The sequence below is a fragment of the Ipomoea triloba genome, chromosome 9, assembly GCF_003576645.1.
Source record: "Ipomoea triloba cultivar NCNSP0323 chromosome 9, ASM357664v1".
Lineage (NCBI taxonomy): Eukaryota > Viridiplantae > Streptophyta > Magnoliopsida > Solanales > Convolvulaceae > Ipomoea > Ipomoea triloba.
This window is the reverse complement of record NC_044924.1, coordinates 2,859,321-2,886,443: the sequence shown is the minus strand read 5'-3', so window position 1 is coordinate 2,886,443 and position 27,123 is coordinate 2,859,321. Positions and strand designations below refer to the sequence as shown.

The 27,123-nt window shown below is 35.4% G+C and overlaps 5 protein-coding genes across 5 annotated transcripts; all 5 read right to left on the bottom strand.

The window, feature by feature from the left end:
* Nucleotides 1-10,181: 10,181 nt before the first annotated feature.
* Nucleotides 10,182-11,142, bottom strand: LOC116028918. Its single transcript, XM_031270774.1, has one exon. The coding sequence runs from the start codon at nucleotides 11,104-11,106 to the stop codon at nucleotides 10,396-10,398; it is 711 nt and encodes a 236-aa protein (XP_031126634.1). The 5' UTR covers nucleotides 11,107-11,142; the 3' UTR covers nucleotides 10,182-10,395.
* A 757-nt stretch (nucleotides 11,143-11,899) lies between these two features.
* Nucleotides 11,900-14,374, bottom strand: LOC116030394 (mediator of RNA polymerase II transcription subunit 11-like). The gene is made up of 5 exons (XM_031272630.1): nucleotides 14,217-14,374; nucleotides 13,963-14,022; nucleotides 13,755-13,871; nucleotides 13,038-13,238; nucleotides 11,900-12,266 (listed from the first exon to the last, which is right to left on the bottom strand). Exons 2-4 carry the CDS (start codon nucleotides 14,017-14,019, stop codon nucleotides 13,062-13,064), a joined length of 351 nt encoding a protein of 116 aa, XP_031128490.1. The 5' UTR covers nucleotides 14,020-14,022; nucleotides 14,217-14,374; the 3' UTR covers nucleotides 11,900-12,266; nucleotides 13,038-13,061.
* A 933-nt stretch (nucleotides 14,375-15,307) lies between these two features.
* LOC116029354 (putative mediator of RNA polymerase II transcription subunit 26) lies at nucleotides 15,308-25,655 on the bottom strand. The gene is made up of 4 exons (XM_031271321.1): nucleotides 25,582-25,655; nucleotides 18,218-18,619; nucleotides 16,185-16,334; nucleotides 15,308-15,753 (listed from the first exon to the last, which is right to left on the bottom strand). The coding sequence occupies exons 2-4, from the start codon at nucleotides 18,572-18,574 to the stop codon at nucleotides 15,685-15,687; spliced, it is 576 nt and encodes a 191-aa protein (XP_031127181.1). The 5' UTR covers nucleotides 18,575-18,619; nucleotides 25,582-25,655; the 3' UTR covers nucleotides 15,308-15,684.
* On the bottom strand, nucleotides 18,662-20,943 carry LOC116029356 (mediator of RNA polymerase II transcription subunit 11-like). Its single transcript, XM_031271323.1, has 5 exons — nucleotides 20,786-20,943; nucleotides 20,532-20,591; nucleotides 20,324-20,440; nucleotides 19,607-19,807; nucleotides 18,662-18,835 (listed from the first exon to the last, which is right to left on the bottom strand). The coding sequence occupies exons 2-4, from the start codon at nucleotides 20,586-20,588 to the stop codon at nucleotides 19,631-19,633; spliced, it is 351 nt and encodes a 116-aa protein (XP_031127183.1). The 5' UTR covers nucleotides 20,589-20,591; nucleotides 20,786-20,943; the 3' UTR covers nucleotides 18,662-18,835; nucleotides 19,607-19,630.
* Nucleotides 22,270-25,647, bottom strand: LOC116029355 (putative mediator of RNA polymerase II transcription subunit 26). The gene is made up of 3 exons (XM_031271322.1): nucleotides 25,180-25,647; nucleotides 23,147-23,296; nucleotides 22,270-22,715 (listed from the first exon to the last, which is right to left on the bottom strand). Exons 1-3 carry the CDS (start codon nucleotides 25,534-25,536, stop codon nucleotides 22,647-22,649), a joined length of 576 nt encoding a protein of 191 aa, XP_031127182.1. The 5' UTR covers nucleotides 25,537-25,647; the 3' UTR covers nucleotides 22,270-22,646.
* Nucleotides 25,656-27,123: the final 1,468 nt, after the last annotated feature.

Here is a 27,123-nt window from a genome sequence, read left to right as displayed (position 1 = left end):
TTAATTACTTTTATGATTTTATTAATTAATATCAATCTTTCATAACTATTTTCTCAACTTAATAAATCAATATCGTTTCAACTAAAGTTCGAACTCACTCTTTTTTATATAAGAATACAATCTGATAATCACAAGAGCTTTCTGAAATTAAGGATATAATCGAACTAAGATGGGTTACGATGAAGACATGAAAGGAGGCGAGAATACTGATAATGACATGTGTGTCCCTGTCTTTAAGTTGGGAGTACAACTAACTATTCATGCTGCGCTGTCCTTATGAACATGGCGCTGAAATTAGTTCATCATTTCGCGGGGAATCTTAAATTTACACCTTTGCCCTTCCTTCTACAATTATTTTATTTTTCTCCGAAATTAGAATTTCACGTAGTTATGTGTCGGCAGCAAAATTCCTTGCCTACCTTGGCCCCACTCTAGTGGCCTTCAAATCTAATGCATATATTTTTTCTATCCCGTTTAAATGATGCATCTCATTCAAACGAAAACGACTCAATTATAAACAAATAGAGTAAATTGCACTTTTGGTCCTTTGACTATAGCACTTCTATTAATTTCAACACTTGACTTTTAAAAGTAACGAATTGATCCTTTAACTATGCTTTTTTTAACGAATTTGGTCCTTCCGGCCAAATTAGGCCGGAAAATTGTAACCCCTTTCCGATTACCATTTAGTGAGGGCATAATGATCATTTGCTCTCTTTTATTCTCCTGTGCACCAAAATCCATGGAAGACCACGGGGACTTTTTGATGGGGGTTCAAAGCTCAAACCTGGCTCGACGATTCTGGAACCAAACTTTGACTTGCCTCGGCCGGAGATTCAGTTGCTTCGCGAGCGCGTGTTTTTGCTTCTGTGGATTTTTTTTCCAGAATCATAAATTTTTTAAAATGGGAAAGAAAAAGAAAAATAAAACGACAAAACATAAAAGTTCAAAAAGGTTGTCTTTTTGAGTTTTAGAGTTTTAGGGTGTACTTACAGGGTTGAGAATGTGGTGTTCTTTAAAGCTTTCTTCCAGATAAGCCGACTATTCTTTGGAAAGCTGGAGTTTTTTCCGCGCGTTGACGCCGTTCTCGTCCTCGTCACTCGCCCGAGAAGCCGGTTCCGACGCGCCGCCGTGGTTCTCGTCCTCGTGGTCTTCCATGGATTCTGGCGCACAGGAGAAGAAAAGAGAGTAAATGACCATTATGCCCTCACTAAATGGTAATCGGAAAGGGGTTACAATTTTCCGGCCTAATTTGGCCGGAAGGACCAAATTCGTTAAAAAAAGCATAGTTAAAGGATCAATTCGTTACTTTTAAAAGTCAAGTGTTGAAATTAATAGAAGTGCTATAGTCAAAGGACCAAAAGTGCAATTTACTCTATTTGTTTATAATTGAGTCGTTTTCGTTTGAATGAGATGCATCATTTAAACGGGATAGAAAAAATATATGCATTAGATTTGAAGGCCACTAGAGTGGGGCCAAGGTAGGCAAGGAATTTTGCTGCCGACACATAACTACGTGAAATTCTAATTTCGGAGAAAAATAAAATAATTGTAGAAGGAAGGGCAAAGGTGTAAATTTAAGATTCCCCGCGAAATGATGAACTAATTTCAGCGCCATGTTCATAAGGACAGCGCAGCATGAATAGTTAGTTGTACTCCCAACTTAAAGACAGGGACACACATGTCATTATCAGTATTCTCGCCTCCTTTCATGTCTTCATCGTAACCCATCTTAGTTCGATTATATCCTTAATTTCAGAAAGCTCTTGTGATTATCAGATTGTATTCTTATATAAAAAAGAGTGAGTAATTGTAACCCCTTTCCGATTACCATTTAGTGAGGGCATAATGATCATTTGCTCTCTTTTATTCTCCTGTGCACCAAAATCCATGGAAGACCACGGGGACTTTTTGATGGGGGTTCAAAGCTCAAACCTGGCTCGACGATTCTGGAACCAAACTTTGACTTGCCTCGGCCGGAGATTCAGTTGCTTCGCGAGCGCGTGTTTTTGCTTCTGTGGATTTTTTTTCCAGAATCATAAATTTTTAAAATGGGAAGAAAAAGAAAAATAAAACGACAAAAAAAAAAATTGTAACCCCTTTCCGATTACCATTTAGTGAGGGCATAATGATCATTTGCTCTCTTTTATTCTCCTGTGCACCAAAATCCATGGAAGACCACGGGGACTTTTTGATGGGGGTTCAAAGCTCAAACCTGGCTCGACGATTCTGGAACCAAACTTTGACTTGCCTCGGCCGGAGATTCAGTTGCTTCGCGAGCGCGTGTTTTTGCTTCTGTGGATTTTTTTTCCAGAATCATAAATTTTTAAAATGGAAAAAAAGAAAAATAAAACGACAAAAAAAAAAATTGTAACCCCTTTCCGATTACCATTTAGTGAGGGCATAATGATCATTTGCTCTCTTTTATTCTCCTGTGCACCAAAATCCATGGAAGACCACGGGGACTTTTTGATGGGGGTTCAAAGCTCAAACCTGGCTCGACGATTCTGGAACCAAACTTTGACTTGCCTCGGCCGGAGATTCAGTTGCTTCGCGAGCGCGTGTTTTTGCTTCTGTGGATTTTTTTTCCAGAATCATAAATTTTTAAAATGGAAAAAAAGAAAAATAAAACGACAAAAAAAAANGCGCTCGCGAAGCAACTGAATCTCCGGCCGAGGCAAGTCAAAGTTTGGTTCCAGAATCGTCGAGCCAGGTTTGAGCTTTGAACCCCCATCAAAAAGTCCCCGTGGTCTTCCATGGATTTTGGTGCACAGGAGAATAAAAGAGAGCAAATGATCATTATGCCCTCACTAAATGGTAATCGGAAAGGGGTTACAATTTTCCGGCCTAATTTGGCCTCTGATTTGGCTGGAAGGACCAAATTCGTTAAAAAAAGCATAGTTAAAGGATCAATTCATTACTTTTAAAAGTCAAGTGTTGAAATTAATAGGGGTGCTATAGTCAGAGGACCAAAAGTGCAATTTACTCTAAACAAATATAATTTTCACTCCTCAATTATATCATCCGTCCCTTTTTGTATTTCAATTGTTAAAAAGTTATTTGTTGTGTACTAAGTTTTGTTTAAGATTTATCAGATAATTAATTTGATATTCACAATATTTTAAGTTCGACTATTCATATAAACTGTCTATTGATTTTTTTAGTTTGAGTTGGTCATTATAAGTAATCTGATTGATTTATTTCTTTGTCCACTAAGGACATAATATAGGCTGATTTACCTAGTTTACATATTTGCGGTCCTTTACCAATTAACATCATGAAGCGGGTTTTATCTATAGTACATATTCCAGTAATGACAACAGAATTTCGAGTAAATCAAAATTAAAAAGGGCAATATACATGATGTTGCAAACTTCTTACCAAAATCATATAATATACACGAAACCTTAAACTATAAAGTAAAAAGAGATGCTTCTTTTGTCATGAAGTTTGAGATAAGAAAGGGAACACTTTTCTTAACGAGAAAGGAGAATGTGAGAAAGTAAAGTAGATAGAGGGATTGTGTGGGTGACAAATAATCTTAATTAGTGCTTTTCAATAATAATAAAAAAGAATCTTAATTAGTGCTATACAAACGTACGGATTACATCATGCATTCTCCGTCTCTTTTCGCTTATGATTCTAGCTTGAATCACCCTTTTTTTTTGAAAACAGCTTGAATCACCCTTTGCTTTTAATGTGGCATGTTTCTGTTGATTACATCATTTTGCCCCAACTCAATTCAAGCCAATAATTATGAAAAACATACCACTTTTTTAAATTAAAAAAAAATTGAACAAATTGATTTAAAGATATTGATTGTTCGCGTCAATTAATTAGAGACTTAATATCCTAAATTGTCCTCGATTATAGTGGTTTTTATCATTTTTGTCCTATCTCATATTCTCATATATATAATTAAGAATTATTACTATAATAAGTAATAGTAGTTGGAGAATGTAAATGCAATTTAAGTAGCTAGTTGATTAGAGTTGTGGTTAGCGAATGAATGAGTGGAAGGTACTTCAATTATAACTTTTGAATTTATAAGATACCACCAATCACTTTCAAATCTTGTAACCAAGCCACCAGGCTGCATATATGCATGGTACCTCCTCTTTTGCTTTCTCAAGTTATGATACCAAATTTTTCTTTCGGCATCCAAGTTCCATGCATTTTTTTTTTTTTGGAATTATATATATATATATATATATATATATATATATATATATATATATAATTCCAATTCCAATTTTATTCTTGATAACTAGGTGCATTGTATAGCAAATATTGTTTTGATTTGTTAATTATGATGACAGTTTTTTTTTTTTTTTTTTTTTTGGAAGTTGATGACAGTTTTATTTATATAGGCGGATTTAAATTTTCCCATTTTTGTGATTTTATTATGATCAGTTGTCTTAATTTTTTATTTTTGTATTTTTAAAATCGTTATTTCCATTATAGGGTCATACATAATCAAACATCAATATTTGTATACGAAACGTGCAAAATACTTTCACATAAAAAAAAATTATTATCATTATCAAATATTTAATTCCCAATCTGATTCTAGTTCCATTGTACCAAAGACACCGTAAATAATTTGTTTTACATTTGTTACTACTAAATCGGTAAATCAAAATTCTGAACAAAAAGGTTTCAAATAGGCCCAAGCGGATTGCAGCCATAATTGTATTGGGGCTTATACTGGGCCTCACTGTCTCGGGCTAGGACTTTGATATGGCCCAACGGCCCGTAACAAAGTGAATACAGTACAAAATCGCCGAATTCGCGGGACACCTGTTTTAACCGATTCTTTCCGGCCGGCAGATTCCCCTTAACGTCCAGATTTTCGGTACGATGTTTATTCCCTCGACAAGTACGATGAAGCCCTTCGAAAATGATGGACAAGTAATTTTATGTTATTTTTGAAAGCATGTTTTTTTATATATGAATATCACAAGTTCAAATTTTGTTAATATTTTGTTATTCAAGTCTGTAATTGATTTTTCTTGTGTTATTTGTAAACTATTATATAGAAGTGAAGTTTACCTAATATGTATTGTCACGTAAAAGATAAAAGAATTTAAATATTACAATGGGTTCAAATTCAAATCTACACACCAAAATTGTCCCAAGGTCTGACTTCTAGCAGGAGACATTTAAAAAAAAAATTGACTTAATGTTAGTACTGTTGGACAGTTAGTTGACTGTCACAGATACTCCAAGCAGACCCAACACCAAGGGGATGTTTGGTTATTGGTTTATAAGTTAAATTTTAGCTTATTTGACTAAGTTTAGCTGTTTGACCAACCAATAAGCTATTTTGAAGTGTTTGGTAAATGGCTTTTTGGTCTTGGCTTATTGGGCCAATAAGCTGAAAATTGAAAAGCTAATGAAGATAGCTTTTTGTATTAGCTTGTTGGAAACAATTGGTATATTGACTATTTTATCCTTTGAAATCAATGTGATTTACTTTTAAATGGGTGGTGTGTTTGTTATTTTATAATAATAATAATAATAATAATAATAATAATAATAATAAACGAGTGATGGGTTTGTTATTTTTAATAATAATAATAATAATAGAAAATAAATACGTAATAAAAATTGTTTTTGAATACTCATATAATTTAATAAGAGTTAAATAAACAAAAATAATTAACTTATGCCCTTAAAAAAGTATAGATGATATCCAAATTTTATAATTATTTATTAATAAGAGTTTATCTACTTGTTATATTTAAAGGTTGAAATAATACAATACACTCATACCCTTAAATGTAATTTTACATTCAATCAGCTACTAGTAAACAACTAATTTACCAAACAGTTTTTTATAACCAGCTAATATAACCAGCTAGTCAAACCAGTTAACGCAACCAGCCATCAACTACTAGCTAAACCAACTAGCTATCAGCCGTTTGCAAACACCCCCAAACCTTAGCTCTGTCACATTTATAAGTCGTAAGTGGTAATTGTTAAAATTTTCTTTTTAACTTTTTTTAATGAAAAATAATATTTAAATGTGGTGATAATGATGCTTACTTGACTATTTGAGCCGGAATTTTTTATGCAATAATTTTTCAACATTCTTAGTATATAATAAAGTTGAGGCATATGCAGTTGAAGAGAATCATTCCGTTCACTGCGTTACTTTTAAGCCATAAATTAAAGAAAAGATTCATGTGCCTATACTATAGTTAAGTCTTTTTTTTAAAAAAAAATAAAATAAATTATAACCAAGTTTTATAACGTCAGATTATATAGAAAATTTTTTATGAAAAAAAAATCATATTGGATTGCACTTTTTTTTTTTTAATGTTATTGGGAACTATCTTGCATACAAATATTTGTATAAAACATCTTATCTAACCTTTATTTACCCACAATAAAATTGGGAAAAAATAATAATAATGAATCATTATGTTTGAACCCTAAACTTAATGACTAGCTCATCAATGCTAGTAGATGGGTAAGTCGCGAAATGTGCTTTAACCACCTTACAAAATATTTTTACTTACAAAATAAATATCATAATATGATATATCGAAACATTTTTCATGTGAGCTTTTCTCATTCCCACATATATCACTTTTGATTAGAGAGATATTGATATACATGACACATATCAATCAAGGTTGGGCTTTCACAAAATGCTTTTCAAAAATAGATTAATTTGGACTTTAGAAGAAATTGACACCCCCACTCATATCAACAAATATATATAATTAAATGCCCGTAAGGGCAGCTCAAGTGGTAAGAGAGTTACACCTGCAGCCGAGAGGTCGTGGGTTCGAACCTCAAGCCCTTGAGTTTGTGCCGGTCAGCTATGGGTAACCTAGGCTGATTTACCTCCTTGTGGCTCTTTGCCGGCTAGGGTCACAGGGCGAGGGCTTTACCCACATACTCACATAGTGAGGAGTGGGGTTTACCTCGTTAATAAATATATATAATTAAAAATCTTATGCCCATAAAGGTCTCCAAGTGAATAAAACATAATTCTCACACCAGAAAAGTCACGAATTTGATACTTGTCAATACTCTTTCGATTGAAACTGTCGCACATAGTCTTCTTAGAACAGTTCATATCTCCTATGTAGTTTACAAAATATTACACACAGAGTTTACCCGGTACACCCATCAATTAATAGCCTCACCCAAAAATAAAAAAAATAATTTTAAAAAATACATTATGTCTGCCCGCCCAAGTACACAGGTTTGCATATATCGGTTTCCTTCGCCAAGAAGCACTGAAAAGTCATCAGTCATTTTCAGATCTTTAGATTATGGTGTCAACAAAAAGCCAAGTAGTAGTAGTTGCATCAACTTCAGACTTAATTGTTTGCATGCCAATAAATTATGTTGATTAACATTAATGGACTATACTAAATTTGACACTTTAATTTCATCTACTCACCTATTAGTTTAAACGCACTTAGACAATTTCGTAAGAATTTAAGTGGTATATATCACGTCTGAATCTAGCTGTCAAAGTAATTAAATTAAATCATTCACAAAATAATGATTTCTAAACTTTATTTGTAATTTTGTGTGCATATGACACAACGAGTTTGACTATAATAATCATGAAAAAAAATCTATTGAAAGACTTTTTAATATGTGTTATCCTTTACAAGATTACGTTGTTGCATCCCACAATGAAAGAACTGTCCTCTCTTTGATATGATTGAATCACATATATTTCTGTTATCTTTCTATATCATATGATACTTCTTTAGTCTTTTGGTGACGAGTTAGAAGAATTCAAAATGTACTCTGAATTTCTGATTAGGAAATACACTACTCTGTAATTGATTATATTAGGATCAAACGTTTAGCCCTCACGCCAAAAGTTGACATGATACCACTTGTTAAGATAAAGCGTTTACCATTCACGTCAAAAGTTATAAGACACAATATATTTCATTACTTATAGACCGTTATCACATTATTCGAGACAGGCTAAATGCTGGACTTGGCTCTTAGAGGCCCCCAACCACCGAGAACTAAACATGACTCTTTTACCGACTCTACCAAAGAGATTATAAAATATTATAGTGTTTTTTTTAATGGTTAAAAGTTATTGAGTATTATGTTTTTGTTTTAATTACGAGAGAAATTTACAATTATTATTCGATAACATGAGATAAAAAATTATGACTTTTTTGAGTTTTTCCACCACCACATAAAAATATTGTTTGGTATTACGTTAGAATTTATATAAACTATAGAGGGCCGGTTTGATATATGTGTTTCTATTAGTTTTTAAAGGTTGCTTACTTGCATGTATGATGTGCATAGTGGGCTGTAGTAGTGATTATTCAAAAAGGTTTTCTATTTTTTTTTATTTTTAATTTTCCATATGTGTCTTTAATGTCTCATTGTCTCCCTTCAACAGTTCAACATGAACGGGTTTTGTAGATGTATGATATTTATCAAATTGTTGTTGGACAAATCCTTCAACATAGACTCAAGATTCTTTAAACTAGAAATGATAACAATTAATAAAATTGTGCCGCCAAGCACATTGTGCTCAAATAACACTTCTGTAACTCTCTTTGAGAGAAAGCCATAAAATTAAATTCTGGTGGTGAGATATTGACTCATTGTAACTTTCTTAGGATCGAATCTAAGGTATAGGTTGGATACTACAAAGTTAAGGTACAACTTGACTCTATGTAAATAATACAGTACTAATAATTGAATTAAATAATTGAAGAAATAGACATGAAGCAATGTCCAAATTTACTTTAATGAGTGAAATGCATGGAGCATAGTATATTAAATAATAATAATGTAAAGATTCTGTTGAAACATAAGGGAATAACAAAAGGGAGTTTGGGTGTCGGGTCCGCAGGTGGGCCTTTGTTTTTATGTCTTTTCGCTTTAATCGAACCCTACTTTTGCCGACCTCGTTAATCGCATCCCATTTCCGCCGAATCATACCCATTTTTACCGCTTTTAAATTAACTTAATTACTTTCACAACATAAATATTAAAAAAAGACACATTTCCTCGTTAAAATATAAGAAAGTAACCTTTTTTTTGCCATTCTATTCTATTCTTTTAATTGTTTGTAAATAGACTTTTTTGTCAAGTTTTGTTATTACTTTTTAAAGCTTATATGAATTTAGGATTAATCTGATAATTGGATTGCACATATATTAGCACATATATTAAACAAAATGATCTGATTTTCCCCAATTGGCATCTTTCTATCTAAGACATATTCCACCACCAATCCCTACCACGTTTCACAATCAAAGAATTCAACTAAGTAGTTGGCATATTACCTATCTATCACTGAACTACTTTAACTGCCCAAATTCTAACTTTTTAAGCTAACACTGTTGAGAGGAATACACTCCAAAAATGGCAGACCCATCACCCATCCATCCTTGCCTGCTCACCAATCCCTGCTCACTTGGACAAATTTATGCAGTCCTTTTGTGCTCATTCACAGCTTTCACCCACTGACAGGACATGGGTTAATCCCAGAATAGGCAAATCCTTTTTACTGCACAATACTGTTAATTTCAAGAATGACCAGCAGCCACATCCCAATTCAATTAGAACTTATAAAGTTTCAACTTTAACTCAGAATGAAAATTATTTATTTACCTTCTAACGACAATCTAAACTAATTTACCTAACTAAGAATACCAACCAGTTTCACCTAAAATGCACTTTTAAATAGCAAGTGCAAGCTTTCTTGTTGCACATTTTACACTATTCTTGTGACAAAAGATGAAATTGTCCACCCAGACTCCCCACACCCCGACCCTACAAATTGTGGTGGAGTAAACATAATGCTCACTACAAGTAAGGTGTCCCTTATTTTTGAAAAGTTACTCCCGGGCTCTGGTTAATGAGACTCAATCTTTGATCTCTGTGACAAATTTCACCATTGGCACATTTTACACCATTCTTGAATAAAAATTTGGACACCATCAACTTCTAGGTAGAGTCTAAGAGACAAACTAAACCATTGCTCCATGATTATGTTCTGATAAGTTTTATCTGTCCCTTTTTTTTTTCTTTTTTTTTTTGAGTTTTAATGGAGCAGAGAAAGAGAGAATCACACACAGATGATTTCATGCTCATATGTTGAAGAGAAATGCAGAAAACATAGCAAGAAACATCATCAGACATTGGTTAACAATAATGTTAGCAGGGGATTTACCAAAAATACTAGAAGAATTCCAGAAAATTAACTTCTTTTGCTTCTGCAATCAAACAGGGGTTGAAGATATGAACAATCTCATGTGTTCATTCAAAACCAGCCATATTTTACACTGGGAAGAGAGGCTACTTTACAGATTTTGCAGCACAGAAATACAGAAGATAAAGATAGTAGAAGAATTGAAGAAGCTTAACCAACCTTTTTAATTCTCAGGTCCAAACACTCCAAATTTTCTCTCCAAGAAAACTCACAAGCCTCCTCACCGACCCTTTTTCACTTCCCTCCTCCTCTCCCTCGCCGCCGCCGTGACTGGGCAGCGCCGCCGCCTCGTCAGCCTCACCGGAATCATCCTTATTCAAACCCATCACCACCTCAGACTTTCTCAGCTCATCCTTATTACTACAAGACCCTTTATTACTCTTCCTTCTTTCTCTCTTGCTCTTCTCTTTCTTGCTCTGCAACCCATCTTCATAGGCCTCTATGATCTCATCTATGAGTTGACGGTTAGGGGAAGAGTCCCACCGGGCCCAGTAACTCCGGTAGCAGTTAAAGCAGAAACAGTTGAATGACGGCGGATGGTCAGCGCCGCCGCCGCCCTTGCCGGAGGGGGAGGAGTTTTTGTGGGTGGTTGAGAAGTTTCCAGAAGGGCAAGAAAGGAGATAAGCCAAGACTTGTTTATCTTCTTGGGAGAGGGCTGCTGTGAGGGTGAAGATTGCGGCTGGCAAGAAAGCTAGCTGGTCTGAAACCAGCGGGGGAGATGGGAAAACTGTGCCTTTTCTGTAGAGCTTCTTCATGGGGGATGAGGAGAGATAATGAAATGAAGGTTCTTTGAGGGTTTGGCTATGGAGGTTTGAGGATTTGATAAGGTGTTGTTTGGGGAAGAAAGGAAGAGGGGGAATGGACAATGGAGTTGGTGACATATTTTTGGGAGTAGTAAATGGCTAAATGTCTGTGGCTTTGTTTAGGGGAAGGTTCGGGTGTGACGCGGTGCATGTTGCACAGTTTGGGTCATCGTCAGCATAAATGCAAAGTAAATTGATGTGGTCACAGAGTACAGAAGTACAGTAATATGACATTGGCCATACTGTACTGTATGTCTGTATCTATTGCTCCAATCCCCTAATGCCTTATCCACAACTATATACACTCTCCAATGGACAACCAGTTAAGTTGGTTTTGATTTAGTAATTATAAATTTAATTTTTAGGAAAATCGATCGATTATGCTCGAATAGTGGATATAGATTTTTTCATTAGTGAAGCATGATATTTGCCCATTTAAAGGTTACGAGTCTAATTTTTGTTAATATTTTTTTTAGTGTTTATCAAGTTTGTGAATTTTTATACATGAACAAGATTCATCTAATACACACTTTTGAGAAGTATTTTGATGAATTTGTAAACCTTATAACACTTTGAGATATATCTTATAATTTACATAATTTATCATAACTTAAAAGTACGGCAATAGAGCTTTTAGGATTGGTGTGCAATTTTTTTTATTTTATTTATTTTTTAGTTTGGATGTCTGAAGCCTAAATGGGTCCTACTGTCCATTGCTGGGCCATTAGGTGAGCTTTTTGAACTTTAGATAGGCCACATACAGAGACTGGACCCAAATGGTTAAAACTTTATAAATCCACAATCAAAGTGTAGAGTTTTGATGACATATGTGGTAATGATTCAAAATCACAAGGAATATAATCATATGATATAATTACTAATTATGCATGCTAAAGTTGATTGTAAAAGGATATGACCTGACAGTGGACTAAAATTTATGTAAATCAGAGGAGGCTTTGAAGACATCCTTCACCTGGACACAGTAAACACCACTTTTTTTAATGGTTAGCAAGTTGCTTTCTTCACTGAGGATAAAGAACAGGGGGGGGGGGGGGCCCAATATCTGTGATAACAATAATAAAACCAGGCAAAATCATAGCAATAATGTAATATGATTCTGTAATTTGTTTCCGATTTGGATAAAGATCCAAGTCAATATCATGATACAGATTCCAAGCATTGCAATTCCTCATGGCATATTGAATAATCTGGGAAGTGGGAACTGCGGCTTGGTAAGCCTGAAAAGGTTCACAAACAAGATTCAGAAATATGGACAGAATGCTAGTGAACAGCAACAACCATTATACAGCACAAACTACAGTCATATGTTTGAAACAATGCGCTGTTCATACGGTATGAAACTTTGTAGGCTTTCAGCAAAACATTAGTCTAAACTCAAATCCCCTTTTCATCATTCATTTCACTTTTTGGGTTCTTGCTTGTACTGATATTATTTGGAATTTAGTGCAGGAGCAACAGACGACGAGTAGAAATGTCAGAAGCAAAAGGCTGATGGAACAGGGGTGGGGTGGGTACTCGAGAATAACTTCAATTTTTGCTAGGTTAAATCACCAGAGATCAAATCAAAACTTTTTCCCCTTTATTTCAATTACTTTATTTATTACTTCAGCAAAACCATCCTAAACTTGACAATGCTCCATCCAAAAGATACATGTCAGAATATTTCACATGGCAAGCAGCCAAGCAGAAGTCATGCAACACATCATAATGCCAGTAGGAATTAGTTGATTCTGTAAATGTGATTCGTGAACAGTTTCACAAACAACTTCAAGAATAAATTAAAGTCTATTCACCCTGAATCTATTACCAGCAGAACATGCAAGGTATAGAAAGAGCTATATTATGCAAGCTTCGCTTTGGTCCTAACACAGCATAGTCTACATGCATAAGCAATAATTTTTTTTTTACCAAAAACTAATCAAAGTTAATTTCATCAGAGCAAAACTTGTATAGACTACCTGAAGGGGGGAATATGTACAGTAATTTACCTACTAGATTTAGAAGATATAGCTTCAAGTTGAACCGTGATATTTATCAATTGTCTGCTTCATATCATCCAGTTGTGAAATGACGTATTCCAGTTTCTCACAGCAGATCTCACTGGCTATTCTTGGGACATAGTCACACTTCTCAAATGGACGATATTCACATGCACTTTTGATTTCTTCTCGCAATGTCACCTGGATATCCTGCATCAATTTTTTTTTAAAGCCACTACGTCAGCTATTTGTTCAATTTACTAGGTGAAACCATGGAATCCAACCTTAAATTATAGACTCAAAGTTCTATCTCAAATGCTCAATATCAAGTAAATCATAACATGAAAGATCAAATATACTGAAAGACAGATTATTAGAAGTCTATCATACAAACAATACTGTCATTCACAGTCAACACCAACAAGCACATAATGATCAGTTAGCTCAATTGCAATCAATTATCAGTGAAGTTTGTATAAAGAGAAAAAAGTCATCAACTCCAGTGAGAAGTTATAGAATTCAATATGGTCTAAAGTCTAAAAACAAGTGGGGAAAATATAAATTCATAGCCAAACTTGCAACACACCATATGACCATAGCAATTTCTACGCAGCATAAAGAAAAAATCCAAGCAAGAATAGTGATATTCAACACAACTTCTCTGATAATTCTTCAGATCCATGTAAATACACATGTTCAGAAAGGGTAAATTAACAAATTTAAAACCTTAATTAGTTGCATGAACTCGCTGCATTGATTGTTAATCAGCTCCTTCCTAGGGCCACTTGGGTTTGCCAATTCATCCATTACTCCTCCAGCCAGCTCCAAAACCCTAACTATCCTCTGCAATTAATTATAACCATCCACACATTCAGAGTGAAAATTAACCCAATATACACTCCTATAGCTCCTTCAGTTCAATCGTATGCTTTACCTTTTCAACATTCTGAAGCCTCTGTAACGAAGTATTCTGGCTTTGTGAGTCCATCATGCTCTGTAACGAAGACCAAAAGGAAAGTTACAGACTATAAGCTGTTTTCGGAGCAAAATTTCACAAATTGAAGCATAAAAGCTTTCAGATTCACAAATTAGAACCACGCTATAACAAGAGAAATCAAGTATTCTAAACTTTGCAACAATTGAATAATGAAATTTCTCAAAGCAGCAAACGCAATACTATACTCTCACCGCTTAAAAAGCCACTGATAGCTCAGGAGAAGAGAGCTAATGCACTCGCCTTTGCTCCTTTAGCCTTTAGGGCTGACGGATGTAATTAGCGAAAAATGAAGAGGAACCCAGAAGGATCAGCGAATGTGAAAATGAGCCTGTATTTGGGAAGGTGACTGGAGACTGGAAATCCCGGTTGCGATCGTTAATCGGTTTAAAACGAAAAATTCAACTTCAACACTAGTTTTTTCCCTCCTCGAGAAAGTGAGAAAGACTTTGAATTTGTGTTCAAGGTATCTAGCTAAATTGATGGAATTGTCTTTGTTAATTAAAATTTTTACTAAAAAAGGCAACGTAAATTGATTTAAATCTCCATAATGTTTTACTGAGTCATTTTCATTTTTGGTCCTACTGTTATTGAGGCATTGTCAATTTTAGTCCACTTCATTAATTTTTGCCACATTGCGGCCAGTCTTATTTAGTCATTGCCACTTTTAGTCCACCGTTAAAATTTTCGTCAAATAACCGTCCAAAACAGGGGTATTTTGATTTTTTCATGCTTTGATCATCCCTTTACCCTTTGTAGTGGTTTTCCTTACAGATTTTCAACCAATGAAGAGGTCCGGCGAAAGCCATGACTTTGTAATGTGGCTCAAATGGCATTCGCTAGACCTCTCCAATAGATGAAAATGTGTAAGGAAAATCACTTTTGTAATGTGGCTCAAATGGCATTCGCTAGACCTCTCCAATAGATGAAAATGTGTAAGGAAAATCACTGCAAATGGTCAAAGAGATGACCATAGCATGAAAAGACAAAAAATACTCCTATTTTGGACGGCAATTTGACGAAAATTTTAACGATGGACTAAAAGTGGCAATGACTAAATAAGACTGGTCACAATGTGGCAAAAATGAATGAAGTGGATTAAAATTGGCAATGCTGCAATAACAGTAGGACCAAAAATGAAAATAACTCGTTTTACTAAAATATAAACAAAAAGGTAAATATCTCATAATTAACTAACTCAAACGAAAAAAAACTTGAAACCATCGTAAAAAAATAATATTCAAACATAGTGTCACTTTGAGGATAAAATATAAAACACCAAATGTAAATCCCCAACACATAAACCAAGTCCAATATATAAATAATATTCCAATACATAAAGGTAGTCCGCAACAATCTGGAAAATTTTTGGAAAAGAAAAACAAGTGTGATTCTACTTCTCAGTACACTATTGATACAAACTACAATCACCAGAAGATAAAAATCAAATCAATGCCAGTTCATAAGTTGTTTCGCAGAGCTTAAACAATCTGAAGCAAAGTACAAATACCAAAGCGAATAACATTTCTCAAAGGACAGCGTTTTCATGTTACTGAGAAGATATCAGCAAGGAGACTTAACCAGTGCAACTCTGTCTAACTGACATTCTTTAGTCAGGTATGCTTTCATGTCAGCAATTTTTCTCGTGGTGATCGTGAACGTTCATCCCAAACTCAAATCCAACGTGCTTTCATTTAAATCCTGTCGTTCTGGAACGTCATTCTCAGGAGCCTGATACATAGGAGACATTAAAATTCGTAACATAAAGTTTAGATGGTAGTTTCTTTAAATTAACAAGCAGATGCTTAAATCTAGAGCCCAAGAAGAGCTAGTTCCAAAATCATAGAAAAATTGTGCTCTTGATCTAAAGAGCCGCAATATGTAAAATAGAGGAATAATTTTACATATAGTGATATAGTAATAGACTAATAGTAGAACGAAAAAATTCAAAAGCACAAGAACAACAGTTGCATGGATACAAAACAATCATTAAAGCTCAACTAATATAAAAGTGAAATGTAGATTTCATAAGCATGTGATTTTAGATAAGAGATCTCAAGTTCAATTCCTGTTCTCCTCTGATGTACCAAACAAAATGAAGTTTTTACTGTTTTTTACCCGTATTCCAATATTTTCATATTGGGAAAGGATGTCTGATGTACCTGATTATCCTCCATTGGCACATCATTGATATCTGGTTTTTCATGAAAACCATCAGTCTTAGAAGCCGGATTTCCTCCATTTGTTTCACTTTCAATTGGATTGGCTTCATCCTCGAGTTCTGAAGATTTTTGCTCTTCAAGCACAGCAATCTACTCAACCATTCAAGATGAAATTAAGAGCAAAAAAAAAACACACACACACACACACACGCAATTGGCAATAAAGTGTAGTGATCTCTACACTTAAGCAGTGATTCAGAAAAATAAAAATACACAGCATTTTAACACTTAATGTTATTCATTCCTATACAGAAAATAACACTATGCAAAATAAAAATTAGACTTAACTCTCATTACAGAAAGCAGTAGAAAGTTTTACTTCCAATGGCAAAATCTGGAAGGTTTTTAAATTTCAACTATTATAAGAAGATCTCCTTCACAATGGCAATTGGCAAGTGTATATCCATGATAATAGAAGTTTGGACACAGTAAAGTAATCAATTATGATTTAGGAGACATTTTCAGTCACCTGAAAGGGGCTCAAGCGTCAGATCAGCACAATGCATGTAATACTCCATTGTAAAGAAGTAGTTAACAAACAAATAAAGGCTCCAAATCCCATCATTATCCGTCATCCATAAAGAGTTTCCAAAAATTTTTGCAACACCAGGAGTAACTTCTAACACACACTCAACAACTACTACTAACCTTCTAAATTGTCCCTCACATACTAAAACTATTTCTAATTTGTTTCATGTATGTTTGAAAGATCAAGAGTGAAAGGAGAAAAGTTAATGGAGGGAATTGACCTCAAATCTTTGACTTGTTAGAGAGGTAAAGGAAAGAATAGCTGCAAATTCGAGGAAATAAGATTCAATTTTACTGGATGGACAACCAATTCACCAAATAACAACCTATATCTAAATATGTGTTCCTCTTTGCACAAATATATCTTACTTTAGTTCAGTAATTAAGTTCATATAATATCCAATCAGATCAAAGCTATATTCAAGTTCCGGCATATTCTAACATGTATGACTAGCAGCTAAAAGTTTCTAACACAGCAGGAGATGACTATTTTTCTCAGGCCATCTAGTCAAAGGGGAAGATCCCTACCAATAGAAGTGCAATAAAGCATTGACTCAACGTCTAAACCCCTCAGTCTTGAAAAATGTAATGGGGAAGATGCCAACTGAACTAGCTCTGCTAATAAAGATACTTGGTGAACTATGACTGAATGAACAGGAACCATCTGAGTAAGCAATGCATAACACCCTCTTATTTAAGGATTAAGGGAAGGATTAGATAGGCTATTTGGATAAGAGCAGTCAGGTATCCCCTTTTCAACAAGTATAAATAAAGTTATCTATAGCTCTAATACAACTGGCAGTTCTGCCAACAGATCAACTAAGTTAGTTAAGTATGGTGGGATAAGCCTAAGTCTGAGATCTAATTAAAACCTACCTATTAAGTAATCCTCTTTCCTAAAATGCTTTTAAGAGGAATTTTCACAAACTCTGAATTGATATGTCAAGTATTAAATACATCTATTTGAGGAAAGAACTTATCAATCTATCATGCCAATGCTTCTGCTACAAAGTAAGAAACAGATCTAACAATATAAAAAAAAACAAAAGAGAGAGAAACTACTATATCATCTGTTCAAGTTACTCAATATCATCAGGTCAAGTAGACCTTCCTTCCAAACAAATCATAACTTTTACAACCATATGCATATTATTCCATCTCAGGATCCCAATTTTAGATCCACAAACAAAAGATCCTGACAGACTGGCACCACAAAATTAAACAACATTCCGTCCACCCGTCAAGTCAACTCCACCATGTGAAAAGACGTAGACATATAAACACAAAATATTCTGAATATCTCAGCATTGCATAAATATACACACACAAGCGTAAACACACGTAACCAGATGGAGCAATACATACTACATAAATGGTAAAATTCAGATTGCTTCACTGACACCCCAAAAAAAAACAAATTGACTACTGGCTTGGCAGAAAATTACCGGAATATACTTAAATTTTCGCTTCAATGGCACCTCTACAGCAACGGCGTCGTCTTTGGCGGAGCTCTTGGAGTCCCCATTCTTATCAGCGGCTCCGCCGCCGTTGCTATTGTTAGCGTTATTGCCGTTCTGGCTGGGAGTAATCGGAGTCCACTTGAGAAGCAAGAGATAAGATCCGTTACTTCCGTTAGCTCCAACATTCGTAGGTGCCTGATGGCTCTGGTGATTGCTGTTGCCTGAGCTAGGCGGCGATACGTGGACCCATTTCCTCTTCCATTTACGAACCGGACCGGTGAAAACCGTCGCCGGTCCGTATCGAGACGACGATCGGCCAAATCTGGCCCCTACTCCCTCCATATACGCCGCCGGGATCGGTGGTTAGTCGGCGGGGTATTGTTATATCTTCTCCGNGGGGGGGGGGGGGGGGGGGGGGGGTCCAATATCTGTGATAACAATAATAAAACCAGGCAAAATCATAGCAATAATGTAATATGATTCTGTAATTTGTTTCCGATTTGGATAAAGATCCAAGTCAATATCATGATACAGATTCCAAGCATTGCAATTCCTCATGGCATATTGAATAATCTGGGAAGTGGGAACTGCGGCTTGGTAAGCCTGAAAAGGTTCACAAACAAGATTCAGAAATATGGACAGAATGCTAGTGAACAGCAACAACCATTATACAGCACAAACTACAGTCATATGTTTGAAACAATGCGCTGTTCATACGGTATGAAACTTTGTAGGCTTTCAGCAAAACATTAGTCTAAACTCAAATCCCCTTTTCATCATTCATTTCACTTTTTGGGTTCTTGCTTGTACTGATATTATTTGGAATTTAGTGCAGGAGCAACAGACGACGAGTAGAAATGTCAGAAGCAAAAGGCTGATGGAACAGGGGTGGGGTGGGTACTCGAGAATAACTTCAATTTTTGCTAGGTTAAATCACCAGAGATCAAATCAAAACTTTTTCCCCTTTATTTCAATTACTTTATTTATTACTTCAGCAAAACCATCCTAAACTTGACAATGCTCCATCCAAAAGATACATGTCAGAATATTTCACATGGCAAGCAGCCAAGCAGAAGTCATGCAACACATCATAATGCCAGTAGGAATTAGTTGATTCTGTAAATGTGATTCGTGAACAGTTTCACAAACAACTTCAAGAATAAATTAAAGTCTATTCACCCTGAATCTATTACCAGCAGAACATGCAAGGTATAGAAAGAGCTATATTATGCAAGCTTCGCTTTGGTCCTAACACAGCATAGTCTACATGCATAAGCAATAATTTTTTTTTTACCAAAAACTAATCAAAGTTAATTTCATCAGAGCAAAACTTGTATAGACTACCTGAAGGGGGGAATATGTACAGTAATTTACCTACTAGATTTAGAAGATATAGCTTCAAGTTGAACCGTGATATTTATCAATTGTCTGCTTCATATCATCCAGTTGTGAAATGACGTATTCCAGTTTCTCACAGCAGATCTCACTGGCTATTCTTGGGACATAGTCACACTTCTCAAATGGACGATATTCACATGCACTTTTGATTTCTTCTCGCAATGTCACCTGGATATCCTGCATCAATTTTTTTTTAAAGCCACTACGTCAGCTATTTGTTCAATTTACTAGGTGAAACCATGGAATCCAACCTTAAATTATAGACTCAAAGTTCTATCTCAAATGCTCAATATCAAGTAAATCATAACATGAAAGATCAAATATACTGAAAGACAGATTATTAGAAGTCTATCATACAAACAATACTGTCATTCACAGTCAACACCAACAAGCACATAATGATCAGTTAGCTCAATTGCAATCAATTATCAGTGAAGTTTGTATAAAGAGAAAAAAGTCATCAACTCCAGTGAGAAGTTATAGAATTCAATATGGTCTAAAGTCTAAAAACAAGTGGGGAAAATATAAATTCATAGCCAAACTTGCAACACACCATATGACCATAGCAATTTCTACGCAGCATAAAGAAAAAATCCAAGCAAGAATAGTGATATTCAACACAACTTCTCTGATAATTCTTCAGATCCATGTAAATACACATGTTCAGAAAGGGTAAATTAACAAATTTAAAACCTTAATTAGTTGCATGAACTCGCTGCATTGATTGTTAATCAGCTCCTTCCTAGGGCCACTTGGGTTTGCCAATTCATCCATTACTCCTCCAGCCAGCTCCAAAACCCTAACTATCCTCTGCAATTAATTATAACCATCCACACATTCAGAGTGAAAATTAACCCAATATACACTCCTATAGCTCCTTCAGTTCAATCGTATGCTTTACCTTTTCAACATTCTGAAGCCTCTGTAACGAAGTATTCTGGCTTTGTGAGTCCATCATGCTCTGTAACGAAGACCAAAAGGAAAGTTACAGACTATAAGCTGTTTTCGGAGCAAAATTTCACAAATTGAAGCATAAAAGCTTTCAGATTCACAAATTAGAACCACGCTATAACAAGAGAAATCAAGTATTCTAAACTTTGCAACAATTGAATAATGAAATTTCTCAAAGCAGCAAACGCAATACTATACTCTCACCGCTTAAAAAGCCACTGATAGCTCAGGAGAAGAGAGCTAATGCACTCGCCTTTGCTCCTTTAGCCTTTAGGGCTGACGGATGTAATTAGCGAAAAATGAAGAGGAACCCAGAAGGATCAGCGAATGTGAAAATGAGCCTGTATTTGGGAAGGTGACTGGAGACTGGAAATCCCGGTTGCGATCGTTAATCGGTTTAAAACGAAAAATTCAACTTCAACACTAGTTTTTTCCCTCCTCGAGAAAGTGAGAAAGACTTTGAATTTGTGTTCAAGGTATCTAGCTAAATTGATGGAATTGTCTTTGTTAATTAAAATTTTTACTAAAAAAGGCAACGTAAATTGATTTAAATCTCCATAATGTTTTACTGAGTCATTTTCATTTTTGGTCCTACTGTTATTGAGGCATTGTCAATTTTAGTCCACTTCATTAATTTTTGCCACATTGCGGCCAGTCTTATTTAGTCATTGCCACTTTTAGTCCACCGTTAAAATTTTCGTCAAATAACCGTCCAAAACAGGGGTATTTTGATTTTTTCATGCTTTGATCATCCCTTTACCCTTTGTAGTGGTTTTCCTTACAGATTTTCAACCAATGAAGAGGTCCGGCGAAAGCCATGACTTTGTAATGTGGCTCAAATGGCATTCGCTAGACCTCTCCAATAGATGAAAATGTGTAAGGAAAATCACTTTTGTAATGTGGCTCAAATGGCATTCGCTAGACCTCTCCAATAGATGAAAATGTGTAAGGAAAATCACTGCAAATGGTCAAAGAGATGACCATAGCATGAAAAGANGGCATTGTCAATTTTAGTCCACTTCATTAATTTTTGCCACATTGCGGCCAGTCTTATTTAGTCATTGCCACTTTTAGTCCACCGTTAAAATTTTCGTCAAATAACCGTCCAAAACAGGGGTATTTTGATTTTTTCATGCTTTGATCATCCCTTTACCCTTTGTAGTGGTTTTCCTTACAGATTTTCAACCAATGAAGAGGTCCGGCGAAAGCCATGACTTTGTAATGTGGCTCAAATGGCATTCGCTAGACCTCTCCAATAGATGAAAATGTGTAAGGAAAATCACTTTTGTAATGTGGCTCAAATGGCATTCGCTAGACCTCTCCAATAGATGAAAATGTGTAAGGAAAATCACTGCAAATGGTCAAAGAGATGACCATAGCATGAAAAGACAAAAAATACTCCTATTTTGGACGGCAATTTGACGAAAATTTTAACGATGGACTAAAAGTGGCAATGACTAAATAAGACTGGTCACAATGTGGCAAAAATGAATGAAGTGGATTAAAATTGGCAATGCTGCAATAACAGTAGGACCAAAAATGAAAATAACTCGTTTTACTAAAATATAAACAAAAAGGTAAATATCTCATAATTAACTAACTCAAACGAAAAAAAACTTGAAACCATCGTAAAAAAATAATATTCAAACATAGTGTCACTTTGAGGATAAAATATAAAACACCAAATGTAAATCCCCAACACATAAACCAAGTCCAATATATAAATAATATTCCAATACATAAAGGTAGTCCGCAACAATCTGGAAAATTTTTGGAAAAGAAAAACAAGTGTGATTCTACTTCTCAGTACACTATTGATACAAACTACAATCACCAGAAGATAAAAATCAAATCAATGCCAGTTCATAAGTTGTTTCGCAGAGCTTAAACAATCTGAAGCAAAGTACAAATACCAAAGCGAATAACATTTCTCAAAGGACAGCGTTTTCATGTTACTGAGAAGATATCAGCAAGGAGACTTAACCAGTGCAACTCTGTCTAACTGACATTCTTTAGTCAGGTATGCTTTCATGTCAGCAATTTTTCTCGTGGTGATCGTGAACGTTCATCCCAAACTCAAATCCAACGTGCTTTCATTTAAATCCTGTCGTTCTGGAACGTCATTCTCAGGAGCCTGATACATAGGAGACATTAAAATTCGTAACATAAAGTTTAGATGGTAGTTTCTTTAAATTAACAAGCAGATGCTTAAATCTAGAGCCCAAGAAGAGCTAGTTCCAAAATCATAGAAAAATTGTGCTCTTGATCTAAAGAGCCGCAATATGTAAAATAGAGGAATAATTTTACATATAGTGATATAGTAATAGACTAATAGTAGAACGAAAAAATTCAAAAGCACAAGAACAACAGTTGCATGGATACAAAACAATCATTAAAGCTCAACTAATATAAAAGTGAAATGTAGATTTCATAAGCATGTGATTTTAGATAAGAGATCTCAAGTTCAATTCCTGTTCTCCTCTGATGTACCAAACAAAATGAAGTTTTTACTGTTTTTTACCCGTATTCCAATATTTTCATATTGGGAAAGGATGTCTGATGTACCTGATTATCCTCCATTGGCACATCATTGATATCTGGTTTTTCATGAAAACCATCAGTCTTAGAAGCCGGATTTCCTCCATTTGTTTCACTTTCAATTGGATTGGCTTCATCCTCGAGTTCTGAAGATTTTTGCTCTTCAAGCACAGCAATCTACTCAACCATTCAAGATGAAATTAAGAGCAAAAAAAAAACACACACACACACACACACGCAATTGGCAATAAAGTGTAGTGATCTCTACACTTAAGCAGTGATTCAGAAAAATAAAAATACACAGCATTTTAACACTTAATGTTATTCATTCCTATACAGAAAATAACACTATGCAAAATAAAAATTAGACTTAACTCTCATTACAGAAAGCAGTAGAAAGTTTTACTTCCAATGGCAAAATCTGGAAGGTTTTTAAATTTCAACTATTATAAGAAGATCTCCTTCACAATGGCAATTGGCAAGTGTATATCCATGATAATAGAAGTTTGGACACAGTAAAGTAATCAATTATGATTTAGGAGACATTTTCAGTCACCTGAAAGGGGCTCAAGCGTCAGATCAGCACAATGCATGTAATACTCCATTGTAAAGAAGTAGTTAACAAACAAATAAAGGCTCCAAATCCCATCATTATCCGTCATCCATAAAGAGTTTCCAAAAATTTTTGCAACACCAGGAGTAACTTCTAACACACACTCAACAACTACTACTAACCTTCTAAATTGTCCCTCACATACTAAAACTATTTCTAATTTGTTTCATGTATGTTTGAAAGATCAAGAGTGAAAGGAGAAAAGTTAATGGAGGGAATTGACCTCAAATCTTTGACTTGTTAGAGAGGTAAAGGAAAGAATAGCTGCAAATTCGAGGAAATAAGATTCAATTTTACTGGATGGACAACCAATTCACCAAATAACAACCTATATCTAAATATGTGTTCCTCTTTGCACAAATATATCTTACTTTAGTTCAGTAATTAAGTTCATATAATATCCAATCAGATCAAAGCTATATTCAAGTTCCGGCATATTCTAACATGTATGACTAGCAGCTAAAAGTTTCTAACACAGCAGGAGATGACTATTTTTCTCAGGCCATCTAGTCAAAGGGGAAGATCCCTACCAATAGAAGTGCAATAAAGCATTGACTCAACGTCTAAACCCCTCAGTCTTGAAAAATGTAATGGGGAAGATGCCAACTGAACTAGCTCTGCTAATAAAGATACTTGGTGAACTATGACTGAATGAACAGGAACCATCTGAGTAAGCAATGCATAACACCCTCTTATTTAAGGATTAAGGGAAGGATTAGATAGGCTATTTGGATAAGAGCAGTCAGGTATCCCCTTTTCAACAAGTATAAATAAAGTTATCTATAGCTCTAATACAACTGGCAGTTCTGCCAACAGATCAACTAAGTTAGTTAAGTATGGTGGGATAAGCCTAAGTCTGAGATCTAATTAAAACCTACCTATTAAGTAATCCTCTTTCCTAAAATGCTTTTAAGAGGAATTTTCACAAACTCTGAATTGATATGTCAAGTATTAAATACATCTATTTGAGGAAAGAACTTATCAATCTATCATGCCAATGCTTCTGCTACAAAGTAAGAAACAGATCTAACAATATAAAAAAAAACAAAAGAGAGAGAAACTACTATATCATCTGTTCAAGTTACTCAATATCATCAGGTCAAGTAGACCTTCCTTCCAAACAAATCATAACTTTTACAACCATATGCATATTATTCCATCTCAGGATCCCAATTTTAGATCCACAAACAAAAGATCCTGACAGACTGGCACCACAAAATTAAACAACATTCCGTCCACCCGTCAAGTCAACTCCACCATGTGAAAAGACGTAGACATATAAACACAAAATATTCTGAATATCTCAGCATTGCATAAATATACACACACAAGCGTAAACACACGTAACCAGATGGAGCAATACATACTACATAAATGGTAAAATTCAGATTGCTTCACTGACACCCCAAAAAAAAACAAATTGACTACTGGCTTGGCAGAAAATTACCGGAATATACTTAAATTTTCGCTTCAATGGCACCTCTACAGCAACGGCGTCGTCTTTGGCGGAGCTCTTGGAGTCCCCATTCTTATCAGCGGCTCCGCCGCCGTTGCTATTGTTAGCGTTATTGCCGTTCTGGCTGGGAGTAATCGGAGTCCACTTGAGAAGCAAGAGATAAGATCCGTTACTTCCGTTAGCTCCAACATTCGTAGGTGCCTGATGGCTCTGGTGATTGCTGTTGCCTGAGCTAGGCGGCGATACGTGGACCCATTTCCTCTTCCATTTACGAACCGGACCGGTGAAAACCGTCGCCGGTCCGTATCGAGACGACGATCGGCCAAATCTGGCCCCTACTCCCTCCATATACGCCGCCGGGATCGGTGGTTAGTCGGCGGGGTATTGTTATATCTTCTCCGATCCGCAAGGAATATTTCCGTTTTTCGCGTGCGCGTTTCCTTGTATTTATAGTTTCTCGTTCTTATACCGTAATAATACGAAGTTCGAGCTAAGGTAGATGAACTTTGATTTTTGATTTATGGTTAATTTCACTTCGACCCCCGTAATTAGTCATAAATTGCAGTTCTACCACTTTGGCCCAAATCGTTAACAAAATGCCCGAATTGAGACGCACTAAAGTAGCCCAAAATTTCAATAGTGAACTAGGGTCCACATTATAATGCAGACATTGGTTCAAAACGATATTATTTTTATCATTTTTTAAGGAAAATGTATTAGGCTATTGAACTATTTTAGAGATAGTAATTAAGCTATTAAACTCGAATAAGCTCCAAATTTATTTATGAACCTGTTAAAAAAGTGCAATTAGCATTTTTAACATGTTACCAACAAGTTTTTGCTGATTGGGATGCCATGTGGTGTGTGTGTGTGTATATATATATATATAATCCTAGTTAAGCATTCACCCCAACAAAACAACATTATTTGACCCTCTTCTTTGTCAAAATGAAATAGGAAAAACCCTATTTCTCTCTTCTCCCTTGAGCAAGTTTGTCGCCAACTTCGAATGACTCTGATCTCTCCGACTCAACTTCACTTTTCTCTTAGAAACTCTACAATAAATTGGTAATTTCTTTTCTATTTTGATGTTTTTCTATTTTTTTTTTTTGCGTTTATTTGCGCTATTTTGAAGACTTCTAAGTGAGCATCAGACTCGTCGCTTACCGACTTCGTCGTCGAAGATTCGTAGGGGATACCTTGGGGCCTTGGCGCCGTCATCAACTACTCGTCCCCGCATATACACAAGGGACTCAAATACCTAGTAACCTAGCCAAAAAAAATACAATGAAAAGATAAAAAATAATAGAACAAATAGGTTGCATGTCTCCAAGCCATTGTTCGTCGGAGACTGGAGTAGTGCTCTCGTCGACGGTGTTGTTTTTGCCGTCCAAATTTATATCTAGGGTTTTGGCACTGTAGCTTCCTCTATTCCTCTACGCCTTCCACAGTCCACTGATCAATTGGTCAACTCACGAGAGACTACTCAGCCTAGTGAGGACAGGGGAGTGAGGATGAAGGGAAGAGAGAATAGAGAATATAGAATAGAGAAGTCGAGAACATCAGAGAGAAGAGAGAAATGGTGAATGCAAGATGCGATTGCGCTAAAAAATGATAGAGTCGCTGCACATTGGATACATATATACATATACATATATATAAAAATCCCAAACGACGTTGTATTCAATGCATCTAAATCCTAACCCTAATATTTTTCGGATATTCTGGCGGGTCGGGTTGAAAAATACCCCACCCTACCCGAATGTTCTATGGCCAAAAAAAAACAAACAAACAAACAAAAACGAGATGAGACGATCCGAATTTAGACATTCGAATACGGAATGGGTCGGAAGCCTTCATTTCGGTCGCTGGGTCGGGCGGGTTGGATCTTGCTCACCCCTACCAACAAGTTTTTTTTTTTTTTTTTTTTTTTTT

Coding starts and splice junctions, on each gene's coding strand:
- LOC116029355 (XM_031271322.1), bottom strand. CDS start 25,536: ATGGAGGGAGTAGGGGCCAGATTTGGCCGATCGTCGTCTCGATACGGA. Junction 23,297..25,179: donor GAAAATTTAAGTATATTCCG/GTAATTTTCTGC, acceptor ATGGTTGAGTAG/ATTGCTGTGCTTGAAGAGCA. Junction 22,716..23,146: donor TGCCAATGGAGGATAATCAG/GTACATCAGACA, acceptor CCTATGTATCAG/GCTCCTGAGAATGACGTTCC.
- LOC116029354 (XM_031271321.1), bottom strand. CDS start 18,574: ATGGAGGGAGTAGGGGCCAGATTTGGCCGATCGTCGTCTCGATACGGA. Junction 16,335..18,217: donor GAAAATTTAAGTATATTCCG/GTAATTTTCTGC, acceptor ATGGTTGAGTAG/ATTGCTGTGCTTGAAGAGCA. Junction 15,754..16,184: donor TGCCAATGGAGGATAATCAG/GTACATCAGACA, acceptor CCTATGTATCAG/GCTCCTGAGAATGACGTTCC.
- LOC116028918 (XM_031270774.1), bottom strand. CDS start 11,106: ATGTCACCAACTCCATTGTCCATTCCCCCTCTTCCTTTCTTCCCCAAA.
- LOC116029356 (XM_031271323.1), bottom strand. CDS start 20,588: ATGATGGACTCACAAAGCCAGAATACTTCGTTACAGAGGCTTCAGAAT. Junction 20,441..20,531: donor GGCTTCAGAATGTTGAAAAG/GTAAAGCATACG, acceptor AATTAATTGCAG/AGGATAGTTAGGGTTTTGGA. Junction 19,808..20,323: donor AGTTCATGCAACTAATTAAG/GTTTTAAATTTG, acceptor AAATTGATGCAG/GATATCCAGGTGACATTGCG.
- LOC116030394 (XM_031272630.1), bottom strand. CDS start 14,019: ATGATGGACTCACAAAGCCAGAATACTTCGTTACAGAGGCTTCAGAAT. Junction 13,872..13,962: donor GGCTTCAGAATGTTGAAAAG/GTAAAGCATACG, acceptor AATTAATTGCAG/AGGATAGTTAGGGTTTTGGA. Junction 13,239..13,754: donor AGTTCATGCAACTAATTAAG/GTTTTAAATTTG, acceptor AAATTGATGCAG/GATATCCAGGTGACATTGCG.